At 50.0% G+C, this 24,675-nt stretch overlaps 1 protein-coding gene across 4 annotated transcripts in view; it reads right to left on the bottom strand.

The window, feature by feature from the left end:
• SMARCD3 (SWI/SNF related BAF chromatin remodeling complex subunit D3) overlaps positions 1–24,675 on the bottom strand; it is a 132,432-nt gene that overhangs the window by 22,640 nt on the left and 85,117 nt on the right. Inside the window, exons 1-2 of one of the 4 annotated variants that reach the window (XM_082258723.1) lie at positions 13,116–13,330; positions 9,281–9,392 (exon numbers count right to left, since the gene is read on the bottom strand). The exons of 2 other annotated variants lie outside the window; for them this stretch is intronic. In XM_082258723.1, coding sequence (XP_082114849.1) covers positions 9,281–9,364 — 84 coding nt within the window. In that variant the 5' untranslated portion in view covers positions 9,365–9,392; positions 13,116–13,330. Of the gene's footprint in view, positions 1–9,280; positions 9,393–13,115; positions 13,331–24,675 lie in introns of those variants that run through there. One more of the 4 variants, XM_082258724.1, reaches the window with a different exon arrangement.

Raw genomic sequence — 24,675 nt, 5'->3', positions numbered from 1 at the left:
GAGAAGAGACAATCCACTCAACGGAAGATCACAAGCGGAGAAGAGACAATCCGCTCAACGGAAGATCACAAGCGGAGGAGAAGAGACAATCCACTCAACGGAAGATCACAAGCGGAGAAGAGACAATCCGCTCAACGGAAGATCACAAGCGGAGAAGAGACAATCCGCTCAACGGAAGATCACAAGCGGAGGAGAAGAGACAATCCACTCAACGGAAGATCACAAGCGGAGAAGAGACAATCCGCTCAACGGAAGATCACAAGCGGAGGAGAAGAGACAATCCACTCAACGGAAGATCACAAGCGGAGGAGAAGAGACAATCCGCTCAACGGAAGATCACAACCGGAGGAGAAGAGACAATCCACTCAACGGAAGATCACAAGTGGAGGAGAAGAGACAATCCACTCAACGGAAGATCACAAGCGGAGAAGAGACAATCCGCTCAACGGAAGATCACAAGCGGAGGAGAAGAGACAATCCACTCAACGGAAGATCACAAGCGGAGAAGAGACAATCCGCTCAACGGAAGATCACAAGCGGAGGAGAAGAGACAATCCACTCAACGGAAGATCACAAGCGGAGGAGAAGAGACAATCCGCTCAACGGAAGATCACAAGCGGAGGAGAAGAGACAATCCGCTCAACGGAAGATCACAACCGGAGGAGAAGAGACAATCCGCTCAACGGAAGATCACAAGCGGAGAAGAGACAATCCGCTCAACGGAAGATCACAAGCGGAGGAGAAGAGACAATCCGTTCAACGGAAGATCACAACCGGAGGAGAAGAGACAATCCGCTCAACGGAAGATCACAAGTGGAGGAGAAGAGACAATCCACTCAACGGAAGATCACAAGCGGAGGAGAAGAGACAATCCACTCAACGGAAGATCACAAGCGGAGGAGAAGAGACAATCCGCTCAACGGAAGATCACAACCGGAGGAGAAGAGACAATCCGCTCAACGGAAGATCACAAGCGGAGAAGAGACAATCCGCTCAACGGACGATCACAAGTGGAGGAGAAGAGACAATCCGCTCAACAGACGATCACAAGTGGAGGAGAAGAGACAATCCGCTCAATGGAAGATCACAAGCGGAGGAGAAGAGACAATCCACTCAACGGAAGATCACAAGCGGAGGAGAAGAGACAATCCACTCAACGGACGATCACAAGTGGAGGAGAAGAGACAATCCGCTCAACGGACGATCACAAGTGGAGGAGTAGAGACAATCCGCTCAACGGAAGATCACAAGCGGAGGAGAAGAGACAATCCGCTCAACGGAAGATCACAAGCGGAGGAGAAGAGACAATCCGCTCAACGGAAGATCACAAGCGGAGGAGAAAAGACAATCCACTCAACGGAAGATCACAAGCGGAGGAGAAGAGACAATCCGCTCAACGGACATCCTCTGAGAAAAAAAATAATAAAAAGATTCCACACAGATATCATAGGAGAGGAGGAAAACTTGGAGAGAAAAAGATTCCACATAGAAAGAAAAAACCAAACCCCTAGAAGAGACGAAGAGAGATGGAGAAACACATTCTCTCAGAGCAGGAGAGGAGATCTCAGAGTAGAAGAGAGGGGATCTCAGAGCAGGAGAGGAGATCTCAGAGTAGAAGAGAGGGGATCTCAGAGTAGAAGAGAGGGGATCTCAGAGTAGAAGAGAGGGGATCTCAGAGTAGAAGAGAGGGGATCTCAGAGTAGAAGAGAGGAGATCTTACATAGAGTAGTAGAGAAGAGATTTTAGACAGGAGATCTTATACAGCGTAGGATATAGGAGATCTCAAAATAGGAGAGAGGAGATATCAGAGTAGGATAAAGATGATCTCAGAGTAGAAGAGAGGAGATCTCAGAGTAGAAGAGAGGGGATCTCAGAGCAGGAGAGGAGATCTCAGAGTAGAAGAGAGGGGATCTCAGAGTAGAAGAGAGGGGATCTCAGAGTAGAAGAGAGGGGATCTCAGAGTAGAAGAGAGGGGATCTCAGAGTAGGATAAAGGAGATCTTACATAGAGTAGTAGAGAAGAGATTTTAGACAGGAGATCTTATGCAGTGTAGGATATAGGAGATCTCAAAATAGGAGAGAGGAGATATCAGAGTAGGATAAAGATGATCTCAGATTAGAAGAGAAGAGATCTCAGATTAGAAGAGAGGAGAAGATCTTAAAATAGGAGAGAGGAGATATTTGAGTAGGATAAAGGAGATCTTAGAATAGGAGAGAGAAGATCTCAGAGTAGGAGAGAGTGGAACTCACACAAAAAAAGGAAAGAGGAGATCTCAGAGTAGAAAAAAGGAGATCTTGAAATAGGAGAGAGGAGATCTCATAGTAGGAGAGAAGAAATCTCAGAGTAAGAGAGAGGACATCTCAAAATAGAAGTGAGGAGATCTTAAAACGGGAGCGAGGACATCTCGGAAGAGGAAAGAGGAGATCTCAGAGTAGGAGAGAGGAGATCTCAGAGTAGGAGAGAAGAGATCTCAGAGTAGGATGAAGGAGATCTTACACAGAGTAGTAGAGAAGAGATCTCAGACTAGAAGCCAGGAGATCTTACACAGTGTAGGATGGAAGAGATCTCAGAGAAGGAGAGTGGAGATACCAGAATAGGAGATCTCAGAGTATGATAAATGAGATCTCAGAGTAGGAGAGAGGAGATCTCACACAGAGTAGAAAAGAGGACACCTCACAAGGAGTATTACAAAGGAGATCACTCACAAAGCAGGAGAGAAAAGATTTTAGAGTAGGAGACAGAGGATCTCACACAACATGGGGAGAGGAGATCTCAAAGTAGGAGAGAGAAGTTCTCAAAAATTGGAGGATATTCCATAGGTTAAAAAAGACACTGTACAAAGAAGAAGAGATCCCATATAGGTCAGATTCTACAAAGAGCAGATTAGAAACAAATCTGAGGTAGATCCTACACAGAGAAGAGAAGAAATCCCAGAAGAAGGAATCTCACGAGAGAACAGAAAACATGTCACCACAGAGAGAAGAAGAGATCCCACAGAAAGAAGAGATCCCACAGAAAGAAGAGATCCCACAGATCGTAGACAGAATGATGATATTCCAAAGAGCGAAGAGAGAAGAGAAGTTCCCACAGATTGTACAAAAGAAAAGAAGAGAAAGAGGAAAAGATCCTACAGGGAGGAAAGGAGAGAAGAATAAGAAAAGTAAGGGAGATCCAACAGACAGAAGAGAGAAGGAATGCCACAGAGAGAATAAAAAAAGATTCCATGGCGAGGAACATGTGATCTCCCACAGAGAAGTGAGAAAAAAAGATCCAAAAGCCAAGAAGTGATCCCAGTGAGAGGAGAGGAGTAGAAAAGAATTGATTTTACAGAGAGGACAAGAGAAGAAGAGATTCAACAGAGAGAAGAGAAGATCCCACTGAGAGAAGAAGAGATTCACAGAAAGAACAGATTCCAGAGAGGATAATAGAGAGAAGAGGAGGAAGAAGAGAACCCACTAAGATGAAGAAATACGAGAGATCTCACAGAGTGGAGAGAAGAGAAAAGAAGAAAGGATTTAACATACAGAAGAAGCAATCCTATTGGAGAAAGGATAAGGAGGAGAAGGTGAAAAGGCAAACTGAGAGGTGAAAAGAAAAAAGATCATATAGAGAGGAGAAGAGAGAAGAGATCGCACTGAGATGAGAAGAAAAAAAGAGTAGATTCCACAGGGAATCAATAAGATCCCGAAGAGGAGAAGAAAGAGGGGAATCCAGAGAGGTGACAAGAAGAAGAGTTTGAGAAGAGAGGATAAATAGAGAGAGGAAAAGATACCCCACTGAGAGGAGAAGAGAAGAAAAGAAGAGATTCCAGATACAGAAGAAGCAAATCCACTGAGAGTAGAAAAGAGAATAAGAGATTCCAATGATAGGAGAAGAAAGAATAGATCCCACAGAGAACAGAAGAGAACATAAGAGCTCCCCCTGAGAAGATAAAAGAGAGGGGAGAACACTGGAACACAAATTGGCAGTCATGTTCCCCCAGCTGTAGCGTATTGCCAAGTTGTCTCCAGTGATGATGAGGATGGAGGGGATAATGATGACGAGGATGGAGGGGATGATGACGACGAGGATGGAGGGGATGATGACGACGAGGATGGAGTGGATAATGATGACGAGGATGGAGGGGATGATGAGGATGATGAGGATGGAGGGGATGATGAGGATGATGAGGATGGAGGGGATGATGATGACGAGGATGGAGGGGATGATGATGACGAGGAGGGAGGGGATGATGATGACGAGGATGGAGGGGATGATGATGACGAGGAGGGAGGGGATGATGATGACGAGGATGGAGGGGATGATGATGACGAGGATGGAGGGGATGATGATGACGAGGATGGAGGGGATAATGATGATGATGGAGGGGATAATGATGAGGATGGAGGGGATGATGATGACGATGGAGGGGATGATGATGACGATGGAGGGGATGATGATGACGAGGATGGAGGGGATGATGATGATGAGGATGGAGGGGATGATGATGACGAGGATGGAGGGGATAATGATGACAAGGTCAATGACTTTATTTAAAAAAAAAATTGTTAATCTTGGCCTGAGTGTACTATAATTTGGCTTCTTCACATAAAGCTCACTCACTGTGGTGCAAAACTTTATTTCTATCTAAAGTCTGCGGAAGAGACACCAGAATTTATCCAAAAAATCTCTCAACTTTTCCCAGTGCACTACATTGTGGCCTCATCATACAGACCGACTCCCAAAGCTGTTGGTTATAAGGAAAGCTTGCAGGGACAATGTCATTTTTTTTCTTTATAAATGTAATTGTTGCTGCAGCAGGTTCTATACACGGTACAGATGCAGGAGGTTCTATACACGGTACAGATGCAGGAGGTTCTATACACGGTACAGATGCAGGAGGTTCTATACACGGTACAGATGCAGGAGGTTCTATACACGGTACAGATGCAGCAGGTTCTATACACGGTACAGAAGCAGCAGGTTCTATACACGGTACAGATGCAGCAGGCTCTATACACGGTACAGATGCAGCAGGCTCTATACACGGTACAGATGCAGCAGGTTCTATACACGGTACAGATGCAGCAGGTTCTATACACGGTACAGATGCAGCAGGTTCTATACACGGTACAGATGCAGCAGGTTCTATACACGGTACAGATGCAGCAGGTTCTATACACGGTACAGATGCAGCAGGTTCTATACACAGTACAGATGCAGCAGGCTCTATACACGGTACAGATGCAGCAGGCTCTATACACGGTACAGGTGCAGCAGGTTCTCTACACGGTACAGATGCAGCAGGTTCTATACACGGTACAGATGCAGCAGGTTCTCTACACGGTACAGATGCAGCAGGTTCTATACACGGTACAGATGCAACAGGTTCTATACACGGTACAGATGCAGCAGGCTCTATACACGGTACAGATTCAGCAGGCTCTATACACGGTACAGATGCAGCAGGCTCTATACACGGTACAGATGAAGCAGGCTCTATACACTGTACAGATGCAGAAGACTCTATACACGGTACAGATGCAGCAGGCTCTATACAGGGTACAGATGCAGCAAGTTCTATACACGGTACAGATGCAGCAGGTTCTATACACGGTACAGATGCAGCAGGCTCTATACACGGTACAGATGCAGCAGGCTCTATACACGGTACACATGCAGCAGGCTCTATACACGGTACAGATGCAGCAGGCTCTATACACGGTACAGATGCAGCAGGCTCTATACATGGTACAGATGCAGCAGGCTCTATACACGGTACAGATGCAGCAGGCTCTATACACGGTACAGATGCAGCAGGCTCTATACATGGTACAGATGCAGCAGGTTCTATACACGGTACAGATGCAGCAGGTTCTATACACGGTACAGATGCAGCAGGTTCTATACACGGTACAGATGCAGCAGGTTCTATACACGGTACAGATGCAGCAGGTTCTATACACGGTACAGATGCAGCAGGTTCTATACACGGTACAGATGCAGCAGGCTCTATACACTGTACAGATGCAGCAGGCTCTATACACGGTACAGATGCAGCAGGTTCTATACATGGTACAGATGCAGCAGGTTCTATACACGGTACAGATGCAGCAGGTTCTACACACGGTACAGATGCAGCAGGTTCTATACATAGTACAGATGCAGCAGGTTCTATGCACGGTACAGATGCAGCAGGTTCTACACACGGTACAGATGCAGCAGGCTCCATACACGGTACAGATGCAGCAGGCTCTATACACGGTACAGATGCGCCACTTTACAGGCATACTAAGGGCACCTGGGCACCCCCCCCCCCCCCCCAGGCACTTTTAAAGGAATTTTTAATGTTGCACTTTAGGCATCATTAAAATCGATGCTCCTTAAAAAACAATCTTTTTAAAAAAAATTTTGCATTGATACATGTCCCCCAGGGCAGTACCTGGACCGACATACTCTTTTATGGCCAAGAATTTTCATATAAGCCTGCAAAATCTGCACTTTTGGTTTTTAAAGTTTGGATCCTATAGACTTCAATGGGGTTCGGGTCCGAACGTTTGCAATATTTTATATTTCCCAGTGCACTACATTGTGGCCTCATCATACAGACCGACTCCCAAAGCTGTTGGTTATAAGGAAAGCTTGCAGGGACAATGTCATTTTTTTTCTTTATAAATGTAATTGTTGCTGCAGCAGGTTCTATACACGGTACAGATGCAGGAGGTTCTATACACGGTACAGATGCAGGAGGTTCTATACACGGTACAGATGCAGGAGGTTCTATACACGGTACAGATGCAGGAGGTTCTATACACGGTACAGATGCAGGAGGTTCTATACACGGTACAGATGCAGCAGGTTCTATACACGGTACAGAAGCAGCAGGTTCTATACACGGTACAGATGCAGCAGGCTCTATACACGGTACAGATGCAGCAGGCTCTATACACGGTACAGATGCAGCAGGCTCTATACACGGTACAGATGCAGCAGGTTCTATACACGGTACAGATGCAGCAGGTTCTATACACGGTACAGATGCAGCAGGTTCTATACACGGTACAGATGCAGCAGGTTCTATACACGGTACAGATGCAGCAGGCTCTATACACTGTACAGATGCAGCAGGCTCTATACACGGTACAGATGCAGCAGGTTCTATACATGGTACAGATGCAGCAGGTTCTATACACGGTACAGATGCAGCAGGTTCTACACACGGTACAGATGCAGCAGGTTCTATACATAGTACAGATGCAGCAGGTTCTATGCACGGTACAGATGCAGCAGGTTCTACACACGGTACAGATGCAGCAGGCTCCATACACGGTACAGATGCAGCAGGCTCTATACACGGTACAGATGCGCCACTTTACAGATGCGCCACTTTACACTTTACAGATGAAGCAGGCTCTATACACTGTACAGATGCAGAAGACTCTATACACGGTACAGATGCAGCAGGCTCTATACAGGGTACAGATGCAGCAAGTTCTATACACGGTACAGATGCAGCAGGTTCTATACACGGTACAGATGCAGCAGGCTCTATACACGGTACAGATGCAGCAGGCTCTATACACGGTACACATGCAGCAGGCTCTATACACGGTACAGATGCAGCAGGCTCTATACACGGTACAGATGCAGCAGGCTCTATACATGGTACAGATGCAGCAGGCTCTATACACGGTACAGATGCAGCAGGCTCTATACACGGTACAGATGCAGCAGGCTCTATACATGGTACAGATGCAGCAGGTTCTATACACGGTACAGATGCAGCAGGTTCTATACACGGTACAGATGCAGCAGGTTCTATACACGGTACAGATGCAGCAGGTTCTATACACGGTACAGATGCAGCAGGTTCTATACACGGTACAGATGCAGCAGGTTCTATACACGGTACAGATGCAGCAGGCTCTATACACTGTACAGATGCAGCAGGCTCTATACACGGTACAGATGCAGCAGGTTCTATACATGGTACAGATGCAGCAGGTTCTATACACGGTACAGATGCAGCAGGTTCTACACACGGTACAGATGCAGCAGGTTCTATACATAGTACAGATGCAGCAGGTTCTATGCACGGTACAGATGCAGCAGGTTCTACACACGGTACAGATGCAGCAGGCTCCATACACGGTACAGATGCAGCAGGCTCTATACACGGTACAGATGCGCCACTTTACAGGCATACTAAGGGCACCTGGGCACCCCCCCCCCCCCCAGGCACTTTTAAAGGAATTTTTAATGTTGCACTTTAGGCATCATTAAAATCGATGCTCCTTAAAAAACAATCTTTTTAAAAAAAATTTTGCATTGATACATGTCCCCCAGGGCAGTACCTGGACCGACATACTCTTTTATGGCCAAGAATTTTCATATAAGCCTGCAAAATCTGCACTTTTGGTTTTTAAAGTTTGGATCCTATAGACTTCAATGGGGTTCGGGTCCGAACGTTTGCAATATTTTAGAGTTCTGGCGTGAACCGAACTGGGGGGTGTTCGGCCCATCTCTAGAAGAGAGCAGAAGAGATTCCCTGAGGGGATCCCACAGAGGAGAAGAAGAGATCCCACTGAAAGAAAAATAAAGGAGTACTGGCAGGAGAGGAAAAAGCAGCAATCCCACTAAGAAACAAAGAGAAAAGTAGAAATCTAAGAAAAGATATCCCACGGAGAGGAGAAGAGAAGATTCCACATCCAGAGGAAGCAAATCCATTGAGAGGAAGAAAAAGAAGAAAATAATCCACAGAGAGGAGAAGATAGAAGAGATCCCACTGAGAGGAGAGAAGAGAGGAAGAGATTCCACAAAGAGGAGAAAATAGAAGCGATCTCAATGAGAGGAGAAAAGAGAAGCAATCTCAATGAGAGAAGAGAAGAGATCATATTGAGAGAAGAGATCATATTGAGAGGAGAAGAGAGAAGATGACATCCCATTAAGAGAAGTGATTCAAGTGAGAGGAGAATAGAGAAGAGGAGAACCAACTGAGAGCAGAAGAAGGAAGAAGAGATCCCACTGAGAGGAGACATCTAAAAAGCAAACAAGAGAGAAAATGGAAAGGAGATCCCACTCACTCAGTGACCAGGAGAGGAGATCCACCAGAAGAAAAAAGTGGCTATGAGACCCCTCGATCCCTAAGACTAGATCTCTCCATAGGACCATTATAGGTGACATATGATAGACACAGGTGAGTTCCTCTCTGTCACAGGTAAGTAGACCATGCATGAGATGGGTTAGTTGAGGATTGCCCTCTGTGTAGGACCTCCACCTGGTCATATCTCCCCATACTCACCACTCCGTGTACCAGGAACTCAAACAATTTGCTCTTTGTTGCTCTGCGAGCTGCTCCTGCGGCTTCATCCGCTGCCATTGCCATAAGTACTGAGCCACCCACCTGCCAAGTACTGCGGAATATTACTACCAGCAGAATAATTCTCAGATAACACAATTCTATGTCTTCCTGTGTATGCAGAGTATTGTGTCACCCTAAAAATATCTACAACTTCTTCATCTGCAAATACAATACTGAGGAGTAAAGTCTTGTGTATACTCAGGGTGGTGGGGTCTCCTGTGAGTAGTCAGTAATACGGAGGTCTCCTGTGAGTAGACAGTAATACGGAGGTCTCCTGTGAGTAGACAGTAATACGGAGGCCTCCTGTGAGTACAGTCAGTAATACGGAGGTCTCCTGTGAGTAGTCAGTAATACGGAGGTCTCCTGTGAGTACAGTCAGTAATACGGAGGTCTCCTGTGAGTAGTCAGTAATACGGAGGTCTCCTGTGAGTACAGTCAGTAATACGAGGTCTCCTGTGAGTACAGTCAGTAATACGGAGGCCTCCTGTGAGTAGTCAGTAATACGGAGGTCTCCTGTGAGTACAGTCAGTAATACGGAGGCCTCCTGTGAGTACAGTCAGTAATACGGAGGTCTCCTGTGAGTACAGTCAGTAATACGGAGGTCTCCTGTGAGTACAGTCAGTAATACGGAGGTCTCCTGTGAGTACAGTAAGTAATATGGAGGTCTCCTGTGAGTAGACAGTAATACGGAGGTCTCCTGTGAGTACAGACAGTAATATGGAGGTCTCCTGTGAGTACAGTCAGTAATACGGAGGTCTCCTGTGAGTAGACAGTAATACGGAGGTCTCCTGTGAGTAGACAGTAATACGGAGGTCTCCTGTGAGTACAGTCAGTAATACGGAGGTCTCCTGTGAGTACAGTCAGTAATACGGAGGTCTCCTGTGAGTACAGTCAGTAATACGGAGGTCTCCTGTGAGTAGACAGTAATACGGAGGTCTCCTGTGAGTAGTCAGTAATACAGAGGTCTCCTGTGAGTACAGTCAGTAATACGGAGGTCTCCTGTGAGTAGTCAGTAATATGGAGGTCTCCTGTGAGTAGTCAGTAATACGGAGGTCTCCTGTGAGTACAGACAGTAATACGGAGGTCTCCTGTGAGTAGTCAGTAATATGGAGGTCTCCTGTGAGTAGTCAGTAATACGGAGGTCTCCTGTGAGTAGTCAGTAATACGGAGGTCTCCTGTGAGTAGTCAGTAATATGGAGGTCTCCTGTGAGTAGTCAGTAATACGGAGGTCTCCTGTGAGTAGTCAGTAATATGGAGGTCTCCTGTGAGTAGTCAGTAATAAGGAGGTCTCCTGTGAGTACAGACAGTAATACAGAGGTGTCCTGTGAGTACAGTCAGTAATACGGAGGTCTCCTGTGAGTACAGTCAGTAATACGGAGGTCTCCTGTGAGTAGACAGTAATATGGAGGTCTCCTGTGAGTAGTCAGTAATACGGAGGTCTACTGTGAGTAGACAGTAATACGGAGGTCTCCTGTGAGTACAGTCAGTAATGCGGAGGTCTCCTGTGAGTACAGTCAGTAATACGGAGGTCTCCTGTGAGTAGACAGTAATACGGAGGTCTCCTGTGAGTACAGTCAGTAATACGGAGGTCTCCTGTGAGTACAGTCAGTAATACGGAGGTCTCCTGTGAGTACAGTCAGTAATACGGAGGTCTCCTGTGAGTAGACAGTAATACGGAGGTCTCCTGTGAGTACAGTCAGTAATACGGAGGTCTCCTGTGAGTACAGACAGTAATACGGAGGTGTCCTGTGAGTACAGTCAGTAATACGGAGGTCTCCTGTGAGTACAGTCCGAAATACGGAGGTCTCCTGTGAGTACAGTCAGTAATACGGAGGTCTCCTGTGAGTAGACAGTAATACGGAGGTCTAATGTGAGTACAATCAGTAATACGGAGGTCTCCTGTGAGTACAGTCAGTAATATGGAGGTCTCCTGTGAGTACAGTCAGTAATATGGAGGTCTCTTCTGAGTACAGTCAGTAATACGGAGGTCTCCTGTGAGTACAGTCAGTAATATGGAGGTCTCCTGTGAGTAGACAGTAATACGGAGGTCTCCTGTGAGTAGTCAGTAATACGGAGGTCTCCTGTGAGTACAGTCAGTAATACGGAGGTCTCCTGTGAGTACAGTCAGTAATACGGAGGTCTCCTGTGAGTAGACAGTAATACGGAGGTCTCCTGTGAGTACAGTCAGTATTAAGGAGGTCTCCTGTGAGTACAGTCAGTAATATGGAGGTCTCCTTTGAGTACAGTCAGTAATACGGAGGTCTCCTGTGAGTACAGACAGTAATACGGAGGTCTCCTGTGAGTACAGACAGTAATACGGAGGTCTCCTGTGAGTACAGTCAGTAATATGGAGGTCTCCTGTGAGTAGACAGTAATATGGAGGTCTCCTGTGAGTAGTCAGTAATACGGAGGTCTCCTGTGAGTACAGTCAGTAATATGGAGGTCTCCTGTGAGTAGACAGTAATATGGAGGTCTCCTGTGAGTAGTCAGTAATATGGAGGTCTCCTGTGATTAGACAGTAATACGGAGGTCTCCTGTGAGTACAGTCAGTATTACGGAGGTCTCCTGTGAGTACAGTCAGTATTACGGAGGTCTCCTGTGAGTACAGTCAGTAATACGGAGGTCTCCTGTGAGTTCAGTCAGTAATACGGAGGTCTCCTGTGAGTAGTCAGTAATACGGAGGTCTCCTGTGAGTTCAGTCAGTAATACGGAGGTCTCCTGTGAGTACAGTCAGTAATGCGGAGGTCTCCTGTGAGTACAGACAGTAATACGGAGGTCTCCTGTGAGTAGTCAGTAATACAGAGGTCTCCTGTGAGTACAGTCAGTAATGCGGAGGTCTCCTGTGAGTACAGACAGTAATACGGAGGTCTCCTGTGAGTAGTCAGTAATATGGAGGTCTCCTGTGAGTACAGTCCGTAATACGGAGGTCTCCTGTGAGTGGTCAGTAATATGGAGGTCTCCTGTGAGTACAATCAGTAATATGGAGGTCTCCTGTGAGTACAGTCAGTAATACGGAGGTCTCCTGTGAGTACAGTCAGTAATACGGAGGTCTCCTGTGAGTACAGTCAGTAATACGGAGGTCTCCTGTGAGTACAGTCAGTAATACGGAGGTCTCCTGTGAGTACAGTCAGTAATACAGAGGTCTCCTGTGAGTAGACAGTAATACGGAGGTCTCCTGTGAGTACAGTCAGTAATACAGAGGTCTCCTGTGAGTACAGACAGTAATACGGAGGTCTCCTGTGAGTACAGACAGTAATACGGAGGTCCCCTGTGAGTACAGACAGTAATACGGAGGTCTCCTGTGAGTACAGTCAGTAATACGGAGGTCTCCTGTGAGTACAGTCAGTAATACGGAGGTCTCCTGTGAGTACAGTCAGTAATACGGAGGTCTCCTGTGAGTACAGACAGTAATATGGAGGTCTCCTGTGAGTACAGACAGTAATACGGAGGTCTCCTGTTAGTGGAGGCTTTCATTCTCTAGTTGGGACATGAGTTCTCAGGTCTCCTCTCTCCCCCCCTCAGCAGTCTCAGATTCCCTCTCTTTCTCCCTAGCAGTCTAAGGTCTCCTCTCTCCCTCCAGCGGTCTCAGATATCCTCTCTTTCTCCCCAGCAGTCTCAGGTCTCCTCTCCCCCCCCCCCCCCAGCAGTCTAAGATCTCCTCTCTCTCCCCCCAGAAGTCTCAGGTCTCCTCTCCCTCTTCCCTGCGGTCTCAGTTCTCCTCTCTTTTCCTAGCAGTCTCAGGTCTCCTCTCCCTCTCCCCAGCACTCCTCTCTACCTTGCTCCCTCTGTTGTCTGTCTCCTCCAGTCAGCGGTCTTTCCCTCTCTTCTCCAACTCTTTTGTGTTTTTGTACCCCAGTCTTAGTAGTGCGGAGTCTCTGCTCGCTCGGCTCTGGGTGAGATGAGAAGGGTCCCCCTGGGCTGTGCTGAGGGCCGCTCTCCTCCCTCCAGCTGCTGAATTCCTTCCACTGATAAGACAGGAATAGCAGCAGAGCCCCTGTCTCCCCCAGCTGTCTCTGTCTGTCTGCTGAGCCTGGGAATGTCTGTCTTCTGTGCAGCTGTCCCTGTCCATCCCTGTCCTCCATACTGTCCCCGTCCATCCCTGCCCCTGTCCTCCATACTGTCCCTGTCCATCTCTGCCCCCGTCCTCCATACTGTCCCCGTCCATCTCTGCCCCGTCCTCCATACTGTCCCCGTCCTCCATACTGTCCCCGTCCATCCCTGCCCCTGTCCTCCATACTGTCCCCGTCCATCTCTGCCCCGTCCTCCATACTGTCCCCGTCCTCCATACTGTCCCCCCGTCCTCCATACTGTCCCCCCGTCCTCCATACTGTCCCCCCGTCCTCCATACTGTCCCCGTCCATCTCTGCCCCCGTCCTCCATACTGTCCCCGTCCATCTCTGCCCCCGTCCTCCATACTGTCCCCGTCCTCCATACTGTCCCCCCGTCCTCCATACTGTCCCCCCGTCCTCCATACTGTCCCCCCGTCCTCCATACTGTCCCCGTCCATCTCTGCCCCCGTCCTCCATACTGTCCCCGTCCTCCATACTGTCCCCGTCCTCCATACTGTCCCCGTCCATCCCTGCCCCTGTCCTCCATACTGTCCCCGTCCATCTCTGCCCCCGTCCTCCATACTGTCCCCGTCCTCCATACTGTCCCCGTCCATCTCTGCCCCTGTCCTCCATACTGTCCCCGTCCATCTCTGTCCCCGTCCTCCATACTGTCCCCCCGTCCTCCATACTGTCCCCCCGTCCTCCATACTGTCCCCCCGTCCTCCATACTGTCCCTGTCCATCTCTGCCCCCGTCCTCCATACTGTCCCCGTCCATCTCTGCCCCCGTCCTCCATACTGTCCCCGTCCATCCCTGTCCTCGTCCATCCCTGTCCTCCATACTGTCCCCGTCCATCCCTGTCCTCCATACTGTCCCCGTCCATCCCTGTCCCTGTCCTCCATACTGTCCCCGTCCATCCCTGTCCCTGTCCTCCATACTGTCCCCGTCCATCTCTGCCCCCGTCCTCCATACTGTCCCCGTCCATCCCTGTCCTCCATACTGTCCCCGTCCATCCCTGTCCTCCATACTGTCCCCGTCCATCCCTGTCCTCCATACTGTCCCCGTCCATCTCTGCCCCCGTCCTCCATACTGTCCCCGTCCTCCATACTGTCCCCATCCATCCCTGCCCCTGTCCTCCATACTGTCCCCGTCCATCCCTGCCCCTGTCCTCCATACTGTCCCCGTCCATCCCTGCCCCTGTCCTCCATACTGTCCCCGTCCTCCATACTGTCCCCGTCCATCCCTGCCCCTGTCCTCCATACTGTCCCCTTCCATCTCTGCCCCTGTCCTCCATACTGTCCCCGTCCTCCATACTGTCCCCGTCCATCTCTGCCCCTGTCCTCCATACTGTCCCCGTCCATCCCTGTCCTAGTCCTCCATACTGTCCCCATCCATCCCTGTCCCTGTCCTCCATACTGTCCCCGTCCATCTCTGCCCCCGTCCTCCATACTGTCCCCGTCCATCTCTGCCCGTCCTCCATACTGTCCCCGTCCTCCATACTGTCCCCGTCCATATCTGCCCCTGTCCTCCATACTGTCCCCGTCCATCCCTGTCCCTGTCCTCCATACTGTCCCCATCCATCCCTGTCCCTGTCCTCCATACTGTCCCCGTCCATCCCTGTCCCTGTCCTCCATACTGTCCCCATCCATCCCTGTCCCTGTCCTCCATACTGTCCCCGTCCATCTCTGCCTCTGTCCTCCATACTGTCCCCGTCCATATCTGCCCCTGTCCTCCATACTGTCCCCGTCCATCCCTGTCCCTGTCCTCCATACTGTCCCCGTCCATCCTTGTCCCTGTCCTCCATACTGTCCCCGTCCATCTCTGCCCCTGTCCTCCATACTGTCCCCGTCCATCCTTGTCCCTGTCCTCCATACTGTCCCCGTCCATCTCTGCCCCCGTCCTCCATACTGTCCCCGTCCTCCATACTGTCCCCGTCCATCTCTGCCCCTGCCCTCCATACTGTCCTCCTCCATACTGTCCCCGTCCATCTCTGCCTCTGTCCTCCATACTGTCCCCGTCCATCCCTGTCCCTGTCCTCCATACTGTCCCCGTCCATCCTTGTCCCTGTCCTCCATACTGTCCCCGTCCATCTCTGCCCCCGTCCTCCATACTGTCCCCGTCCTCCATACTGTCCCCGTCCTCCATACTGTCCCCGTCCTCCATACTGTCCCTGTCCTCCATACTGTCCCCGTCCATCTCTGCCCCCGTCCTCCATACTGTCCCCGTCCTCCATACTGTCCCCGTCCATCTCTGCCCCTGTCCTCCATAATGTTACCGTCCATCCCTATCCCTGTCCTCCATACTGTCCCCGTCCATCTCTGCCCCTGCCCTCCATACTGTCCCTGTCCATCCCTGTCCTCCATACTGTCCCTGTCCTCCATACTGTCCCCGTCCACCCCTGCCCCCGTCCTCCATACTGTCCCCGTCCATCTCTGCCCCGTCCTCCATACTGTCCCCGTCCATCTCTGCCCAGTCCTCCATACTGTCCCCATCCATCCCTGTCCTCCATACTGTCCCCATCCATCTCTGCCCCCGTCCTCCATACTGTCCCCGTCCTCCATACTGTCCCCGTCCTCCATACTGTCCCCGTCCTCCATACTGTCCCCGTCCTCCATACTGTCCCCGTCCTCCATACTGTCCCCGTCCATCCCTGCCCCCGTCCTCCATACTGCCCCCGTCCATCCCTGCCCCTGTCCTCCATATTGTCCTCCATACTGTCCCCGTCCATCTCTCCCAGTGTCCTCCAAGTTTAATAAGATTATTATACAGGCGTTATATAGCAGCAACAGTTTGCACAGCGTTTTACAACAGGAGGGCAGACAGTACAAGTAAATTACAACTTATACAGGAAGAATCAGAGGGCCCTGGTCCTGTGAGCTTACAATCTAGGAGGAGGGTCAGGTAATACATAAAGTAATAACTGTTGTGGATTGGCTGATGAAAAAAAGTACAGTTATTAGGTGGGAGCAGGATAGGCTTCTCTGAAGAGATAGGAGATAGTCAGACAGATTGGGGTAGGGAGTTCCGGAGGATGGGAGAGGCTCTGGAGAAGTCCTGGAGGCAAACACAGAGGAGCTATAGATTATTTTCCACATAGGGGGGGTATGGATTTGCCCTCATCCCTAAATTCTTGTAACAAGCTAGGATCCTCTTATTTGGGACTAAAATGGCAAATTATTAGATATAGTTAAATCTTATTGAAAAAATTGAGATAAATATACTGAAAATTCTTACAAATTTTATTTTACAAAAAAATACAATAAAATCTTTCCAATTTCCAAAAATACAATAATCAGTGTTACATGACATCGAACCGTTCTTGCTTTAGGAAAAAAAGTTATTGCCTGCGGTGAATGCAAAACTGTGATCAGTGGTAAGTTTCCAACGCGTTTCGAGAACCTCCTCCCAGACACGTCAGCACCTCATCCCAGACACGTCCCCACCTCCTCCCAGACACGTCAGCACCTCCTCCCAGACACGTCCCCGCCTCCTCCCAGACACGTCCCCGCCTCCTCCCAGACACGTCCCCGCCTCCTCCCAGACACGTCCCCGCCTCCTCCCAGACACGTCCCCGCCTCCTCCCAGACACATCCGCACCTCCTCCCAGACACGTCAGCACCTCCTCCCAGACACGTCCCCGCCTCCTCCCAGACACATCCGCACCTCCTCCCAGACACGTCAGCACCTCCTCCCAGACACGTCAGCACCTCCTCCCAGACACGTCAGCACCTCCTCCCAGACACGTCCCCGCCTCCTCCCAGACACGTCCCCGCCTCCTCCCAGACACGTCCCCGCCTCCTCCCAGACACATCCGCGCCTCCTCCAAGACACGTCCCCGCCTCCTCCAAGACACGTCCCCGCCTCCTCCAAGACACCTCCGCACCTCCTCCAAGACACCTCCGCACCTCCTCCCAGACACGTCCCCGCCTCCTCCCAGACACTTCCCCGCCTCCTCCCAGACACGTCCCCGCCTCCTCCCAGACACATCCGCGCCTCCTCCAAGACACGTCCCCGCCTCCTCCAAGACACGTCCCCGCCTCCTCCAAGACACGTCCGCACCTCCTCCCAGACACGTCCCCACCTCCTCCCAGACACGTCCCCACCTCCTCCCAGACACGTCAGCACCTCCTCCCAGACACGTCCCCGCCTCCTCCCAGACACGTCCCCGCCTCCTCCCAGACACATCCGCACCTCATCCCAGACACGTCCCCGCCTCCTCCAAGACACGTCCCCGCCTCCTCCAAGACACGTCCGCACCTCCTCCCAGACACGTCCCCACCTCCTCCCAGACACGTCAGCACCTCCTCCCAGACACGTCAGCACCTCCTCCCAGACACGTCCCCGCCTCCTCCCAGACACGTCCCCGCCTCCTCCCAGACACATCCGCACCTCATCCCAGACACATCCGCACCTCATCCCAGACACGTCCCCGCCTCCTCCAAGACACGTCCCCGCCTCCTCCAAGACACGTCCGCACCTCATCCCAGACACGTCCCCACCTCCTCCCAGACACGTCCCCACCATATTGTCCCCATCCATCACTGTGTCCTCCATATTGTCCCCATCCATCTCTGTGTCCTCCATATTGTCCCCATCCATCACTGTGTCCTCCATATTGTCCCCATCCACCTCTGTGTCCTCCATATTGTCCCCATCCATCTCTGTGTCCTCCATATTGTCCCCATCCATCTCTGTGTCCTCCATATTGTCCCCATCCATCTCCGCCCCATTATGTCCTTTGTTTCCTGAAGTATTGCACCTGTCAGCTCCATACGGGTAAGTCCCTGTTGTCACTGAGAAGTCCCTGTTGTCACTGAGTGTCACCCCGTTCCTTCACACCTGATCTCTATTGTGTTGCTGACTGTTCACCTCCAATTCTTCCCTATTGGTTGCAGTAACTGTTCATTCAGAGTCACTGTTAAATGCCATTGAATAAAATGAGAACTGAGTGATTGTTAGCTCTTGTGACCTGAAGCTGTCCAATTATCTCACCTCTCTATAATTAACTCCTCAGTGATCTCCTTAGGATTCTCCACTTATAAATGAATAATCTCCATATTACCATTACTGACCCTGGCAGGCCTGGTGACTATGTACCCATCTATGACTGTGTTCTTCATTGGCTGCCAGTTACTGACCCTGGCTGGTCCGGAAACCATGTACCCATCTATGACTGTGTTCTTCACTGCCTGCCAGTTACTGACCCTGGCTGGTCCGGTGACCATGTACCCATCTATGACTGTGTTCTTCATTGGCTGCCAGTTGCTGACCCTGGCTGGTCCAGAGACCATGTACCCATCTATGACTGTGTTCTTCACTGCCTGCCAGTTACTGACCCTGGCTGGTCCGTAGACCATGTACCCATCTATGACTGTGTTCTTCACTGCCTGACAGTTACTGACCCTGGCAGGCCTGGTGACCATGTACCCATCTATGACTGTGTTCTACACTGCCTGACAGTTACTGACCCTGGCTGGTCCGTAGACCATGTACCCATCTATGACTGTGTTCTTCACTGCCTGACAGTTACTGACCCTGGCAGGCCTGGTGACCATGTACCCATCTATGACTGTGTTCTACACTGCCTGCCAGTTGCTGACCCTGGCTGGTCCGTAGACCATGTACCCATCTATGACTTTGTTCTTCACTGCCTGACAGTTACTGACCCTGGCTGGTCCAGAGACCATGTACCCATCTATGACTGTGTTCTTCACTGCCTGCCAGTTACTGACCCTGGCAGGCCTGGTGACCATGTACCCATCTATGACTGTTCTTCACTGCCTGCCAGTTACTGACCCTGGATGGTCCGTAGACCATGTACCCATCCATGACTGTGTTCTTCACTGCCTGACAGTTACTGACCCTGGCTGGTCCGTAGACCATGTACCCATCCATGACTGTGTTCTTCACTGCCTGACAGTTACTGACCCTGGCTGGTCCATAGACCATGTACCCATCTATGACTGTTCTTCACTGCCTGCCAGTTACTGACCCTGGATGGTCCGTAGACCATGTACCCATCCATGACTGTGTTCTTCACAGCCTGACAGTTACTGACCCTGGCAGGCCTGGTGACCATGTACCCATCTATGACTGTGTTCTTCACTGCCTGACAGTTACTGACCCTGGCTGGTCCGTAGACCATGTACCCATCTATGACTTTGTTCTTCACTGCCTGACAGTTACTGACCCTGGCTGGTCCATAGACCATGTACCCATCTATGACTGTTCTTCACTGCCTGCCAGTTACTGACCCTGGATGGTCCGTAGACCATGTACCCATCCATGACTGTGTTCTTCACTGCCTGACAGTTACTGACCCTGGCTGGTCCGTAGACCATGTACCCATCCATGACTGTGTTCTTCACTGCCTGACAGTTACTGACCCTGGCTGGTCCATAGACCATGTACCCATCTATGACTGTTCTTCACTGCCTGCCAGTTACTGACCCTGGATGGTCCGTAGACCATGTACCCATCCATGACTGTGTTCTTCACAGCCTGACAGTTACTGACCCTGGCAGGCCTGGTGACCATGTACCCATCTATGACTGTGTTCTTCATTGACTGCCAGTTGCTGACCCTGGCTGGTCCAGAGACCATGTACCCATCTATGACTGTGTTCTTCACTGCCTGACAGTTACTGACCCTGGCTGGTCCATAGACCATGTACCCATCTATGACTGTTCTTCACTGCCTGCCAGTTACTGACCCTGGATGGTCCGTAGACCATGTACCCATCCATGACTGTGTTCTTCACTGCCTGACAGTTACTGACCCTGGCTGGTCCGTAGACCATGTACCCATCCATGACTGTGTTCTTCACAGCCTGACAGTTACTGACCCTGGCAGGCCTGGTGACCATGTACCCATCTATGACTGTGTTCTTCACTGCCTGACAGTTACTGACCCTGGCTGGTCCGTAGACCATGTACCCATCCATGACTGTGTTCTTCACAGCCTGACAGTTACTGACCCTGGCAGGCCTGGTGACCATGTACCCATCTATGACTGTGTTCTTCATTGACTGCCAGTTGCTGACCCTGGCTGGTCCAGAGACCATGTACCCATCTATGACTGTGTTCTTCACTGCCTGACAGTTACTGACCCTGGCTGGTCCGGAAACCATGTACCCATCTATGACTGTGTTCTTCACTGCCTGCCAGTTGCTGACCCTGGCTGGTCCGGTGACCATGTACCCATCTATGACTGTGTTCTTCATTGACTGCCAGTTGCTGACCCTGGCTGGTCCAGAGACCATGTACCCATCTATGACTGTGTTCTTCAATGCCTGACAGTTACTGACCCTGGCTGGTCCGGAAACCATGTACCCATCTATGACTGTGTTCTTCACTGCCTGCCAGTTGCTGACCCTGGCTGGTCCTTAGACCATGTACCCATCTATGACTGTGTTCTTCACTGCCTGCCAGTTACTGACCCTGGCAGGCCTGGTGACCATGTACCCATCTATGACTGTGTTCTTCACTGCCTGACAGTTACTGACCCTGGCTGGTCCATAGACCATGTACCCATCTATGACTGTTCTTCACTGCCTGCCAGTTACTGACCCTGGATGGTCCGTAGACCATGTACCCATCTATTACTGTGTTCTTCACTGCCTGACAGTTACTGACCCTGGCTGGTCTGGTGACTATGTACCCATCTATGACTGTGTTCTTCATTGCCTGCCAGTTGCTGACCCTGGCTGGTCCAGAGACCATGTACATATCTATGACTGTGTTCTTCATTGGCTGCCAGTTACTGACCCTAGCTGGTCCAGGGACCATGTACCCATCTATTACTGTGTTCTTCACTGCCTGACAGTTACTGACCCTGGCTGGTCTGGTGACTATGTACCCATCTATGACTGTGTTCTTCATTGCCTGCCAGTTACTGACCCTGGCTGGTCCGGAGACCATGTACCCATCTATGACTGTGTTCTTCATTGGCTGCCAGTTACTGACCCTGGCTGGTCCGGTGACCATGTACCCATCTATGACTGTGTTCTTCATTGGCTGCCAGTTACTGACCCTGGCTGGTCCGGAAACCATGTACCCATCTATGACTGTGTTCATCACTGCCTGCCAGTTACTGACCCTGGCTGGTCCGGAAACCATGTACCCATCTATGACTGTGTTCTTCACTGCCTGACAGTTACTGACCCTGGCTGGTCCGGAAACCATGTACCCATATATGACTGTGTTCTTCACTGCCTGCCAGTTGCTGACCCTGGCTGGTCCTTAGACCATGTACCCATCCATGACTCACCCATTCTTCACTGCCTGCCAGTTACTGACCCTGGCTGGTCCGGAAACCATGTACCCATCTATGACTGTGTTCTTCACTGCCTGCCAGTTACTGACCCTGGCTGGTCAGGAGACGATATACCCATCCATGACTGTGTTCTTCACTGCCTGACAGTTACGGACCCTGGCTGGTCCGTAGACCATGTACCCATATATGACTGTGTTGTTCATTGGCTGCCAGTTACTGACCCTGGCTGGTCCGGTGACCATGTACCCATCTATGACTGTGTTCTTCATTGGCTGCCAGTTACTGAGCCTAACTGGTCCAGGGACCATGTACCCATCTATGATTGTGTTCTTCACTGCCTGCCAGTTACTGACCCTGGCTGGTCCGGAGACCATGTACCCATCTATGACTGTGTTCTTCATTGGCTGCCAGTTACTGACCCTGGCTGGTCCGGAAACCATGTACCCATCTATGAATGTGTTCTTCACTGCCTGCCAGTTACTGACCCTGGCTGGTCCGGAAACCATGTACCCATCCATGACTGTGTTCATCACTGCCTGACAGTTACTGACCCTGGCTGGTCCGGAAACCATGTACCCATATAGGACTGTGTTCTTCACTGCCTGCCAGTTGCTGACCCTGGCTGGTCCTTAGACCATGTACCCATCCATGACTGTGTTCTTCACTGCCTGCCAGTTACTGACCCTGGCTGGTCCGGAAACCATGTACCCATCTATGACTGTGTTCTTAACTGCCTGCCAGTTACTGACCCTGGCTGGTCAGGAGACGATATACCCATCCATGACTGTGTTCTTCACTGCCTGACAGCTACGGACCCTGGCTGGTCCGTAGACCATGTACCCATCTATGACTGTGTTCTTCATTGGCTGCCAGTTACTGACCCTGGCTGGTCCGGAAACCATGTACCCATCTATGACTGTGTTCTTCACTGCCTGCCAGTTACTGACCCTAGCTGGTCCAGGGACCATGTACCCATCTATGATTGTGTCCTTCACTGCCTGCCAGTTACTGACCCTAGCTGGTCCAGGGACCATGTACCCATCTATGATTGTGTCCTTCACTGCCTGCCAGTTACTGACCCTGGCTGGTACGGAGACGATATACCCATCCATGACTGTGTTCTTCACTGCCTACCAGTTACTGACCCTGGCTGGTCCGTAGACCATGTACCCATCTATGACTGTGTTCTTCACTGCCTGCCAGTTACTGACCCTGGCTGGTCCGGAGACGATATACCCATCCATGACTGTGTTCTTCATTGGCTGCCAGTTACTGACCCTGGCTGGTCCGGAGATGATATACCCATCTATGACTGTGTTCATCACTGCCAGACTGAGGGGTATATGGTCTCTGGACCAGCCAGGGCCAGTAACTATGACTCTATTTTTCATTGCCTGCAAGTTACTGACCCTGGCATGCCTGCTGACCATGTACCCATCTGCGAGGGTACTAACCGTCACTATGAGTGAAAGATAGATAATTAATGGTTTGGATTGCTTCAAGTGGGACAGTAATATTTGTCAACTATAGCTTCATATAGAAATATGAAGATTTAATACCACCTTACACAGTGTATTCCATGCTTGGCTGTGAGAGAGACACAAAGACTGTCATTCGCAGACTTCCCTATTGTTTGTGTGTTGGGAGGGAATGTGGATTGTGCCTGTCCCATTGTTAAATGTTAATGACCTCACATTGTTCTGTCTGCCTTAAGATAAGCTTATTATGGGATGTATATGTGTATGTGGATTGGCTGCTAAGGGGGAGGTGGATTGTCCTACAGTGTATATCTTTGTGTACACTGTATGGGAGTGTAAAACTCTGTTTTCATTGGATTGTGAATGTCAGGGCCTGTTTTCAACAAGGTCCACCTGGGTGGTAACCTTGTGGGGGAAAACTGTATAAAAGTCTGTTTCTTGTTCAATAAAGTTGAGTTATACTTCACCCTCAATCTAGAGTCCTGTCTCTCATTGGGGGAATATGCTACAAGGGATTGCTATGGTCTTCCATAATCCCTTGCATAATCACTAAGCTCTTGTAAGAGCTTGTGTAAGAGCTTGTTCTGCTGCCCTCTCTGGGGAAAGAGAGTTTCACCCAATGGAACCTGGAGCCTTGTCATAGGTCCATGGTGGGTAGGAGACGGCATAAAAAAGCAATATTCCTCCACCAGGTATGTGACATCAAGATGGAGAAAATCACAGAGGAAGGATACTGAACCTATCACCAACTATCAACTGGAGGACTGGGCATCTGCAATGGGGCCATTTCTCCAATCCAGAGAAGGAGAGGATCTTCCCGGTATACCAACTCTGCCACCTAAGATAATCCTACTCCTTCCTAACTGCAATTTACAAATGTATAAAAGCCTCCTGAGATCGGAACATCTACCATCGTGGCCTTCTATCGATGTATAATAGCCTCCTGAGATCGGAACATCTTCCATCGTGGCCTTCTATTGCTGTATAATAGCCTCCTGAGATCGGAACATCTCCCATCGTGGCCTTCTATTGATGTATAATAGCCTCCTGAGATCGGAACATCTACCATCGTGGCCTTCTATTGATGTATAATAGCCTCCTGAGATCGGAACATCTCCCATCGTGGCCTTCTATTGATGTATAATAGCCTCCTGAGATCGGAACATCTCCCATCGTGGCCTTCTATTGATGTATAATAGCCTCCTGAGATCGGAACATCTTCCATCGTGACCTTCTATTGATGTATAATAGCGTCCTGAGATCGGAACATCTCCCATCGTGGCCTTCTATTGATGTATAATAGCCTCCCGAGATAGGAACATCTCCCATCGTGGCCTTCTATTGATGTATAATAGCCTCCTGAGATCGGAACATCTACCATCGTGGCCTTCTATTGATGTATAATAGCCTCCTGAGATCGGAACATCTCCCATCGTGGCCTTCTATTGATGTATAATAGCCTCCTGAGATCGGAACATCTTCCATCGTGGCCTTCTATTGATGTATAATAGCCTCCTGAGATCGGAACATCTCCC

Source organism: Pelophylax lessonae (assembly GCF_965119305.1).
Source record: "Pelophylax lessonae genome assembly, chromosome: 5".
Taxonomy (NCBI): Eukaryota; Metazoa; Chordata; class Amphibia; order Anura; family Ranidae; genus Pelophylax; species Pelophylax lessonae.
Note: the sequence above shows the minus strand (reverse complement) of the source record. Positions and strands in the feature narration are given on the sequence as shown.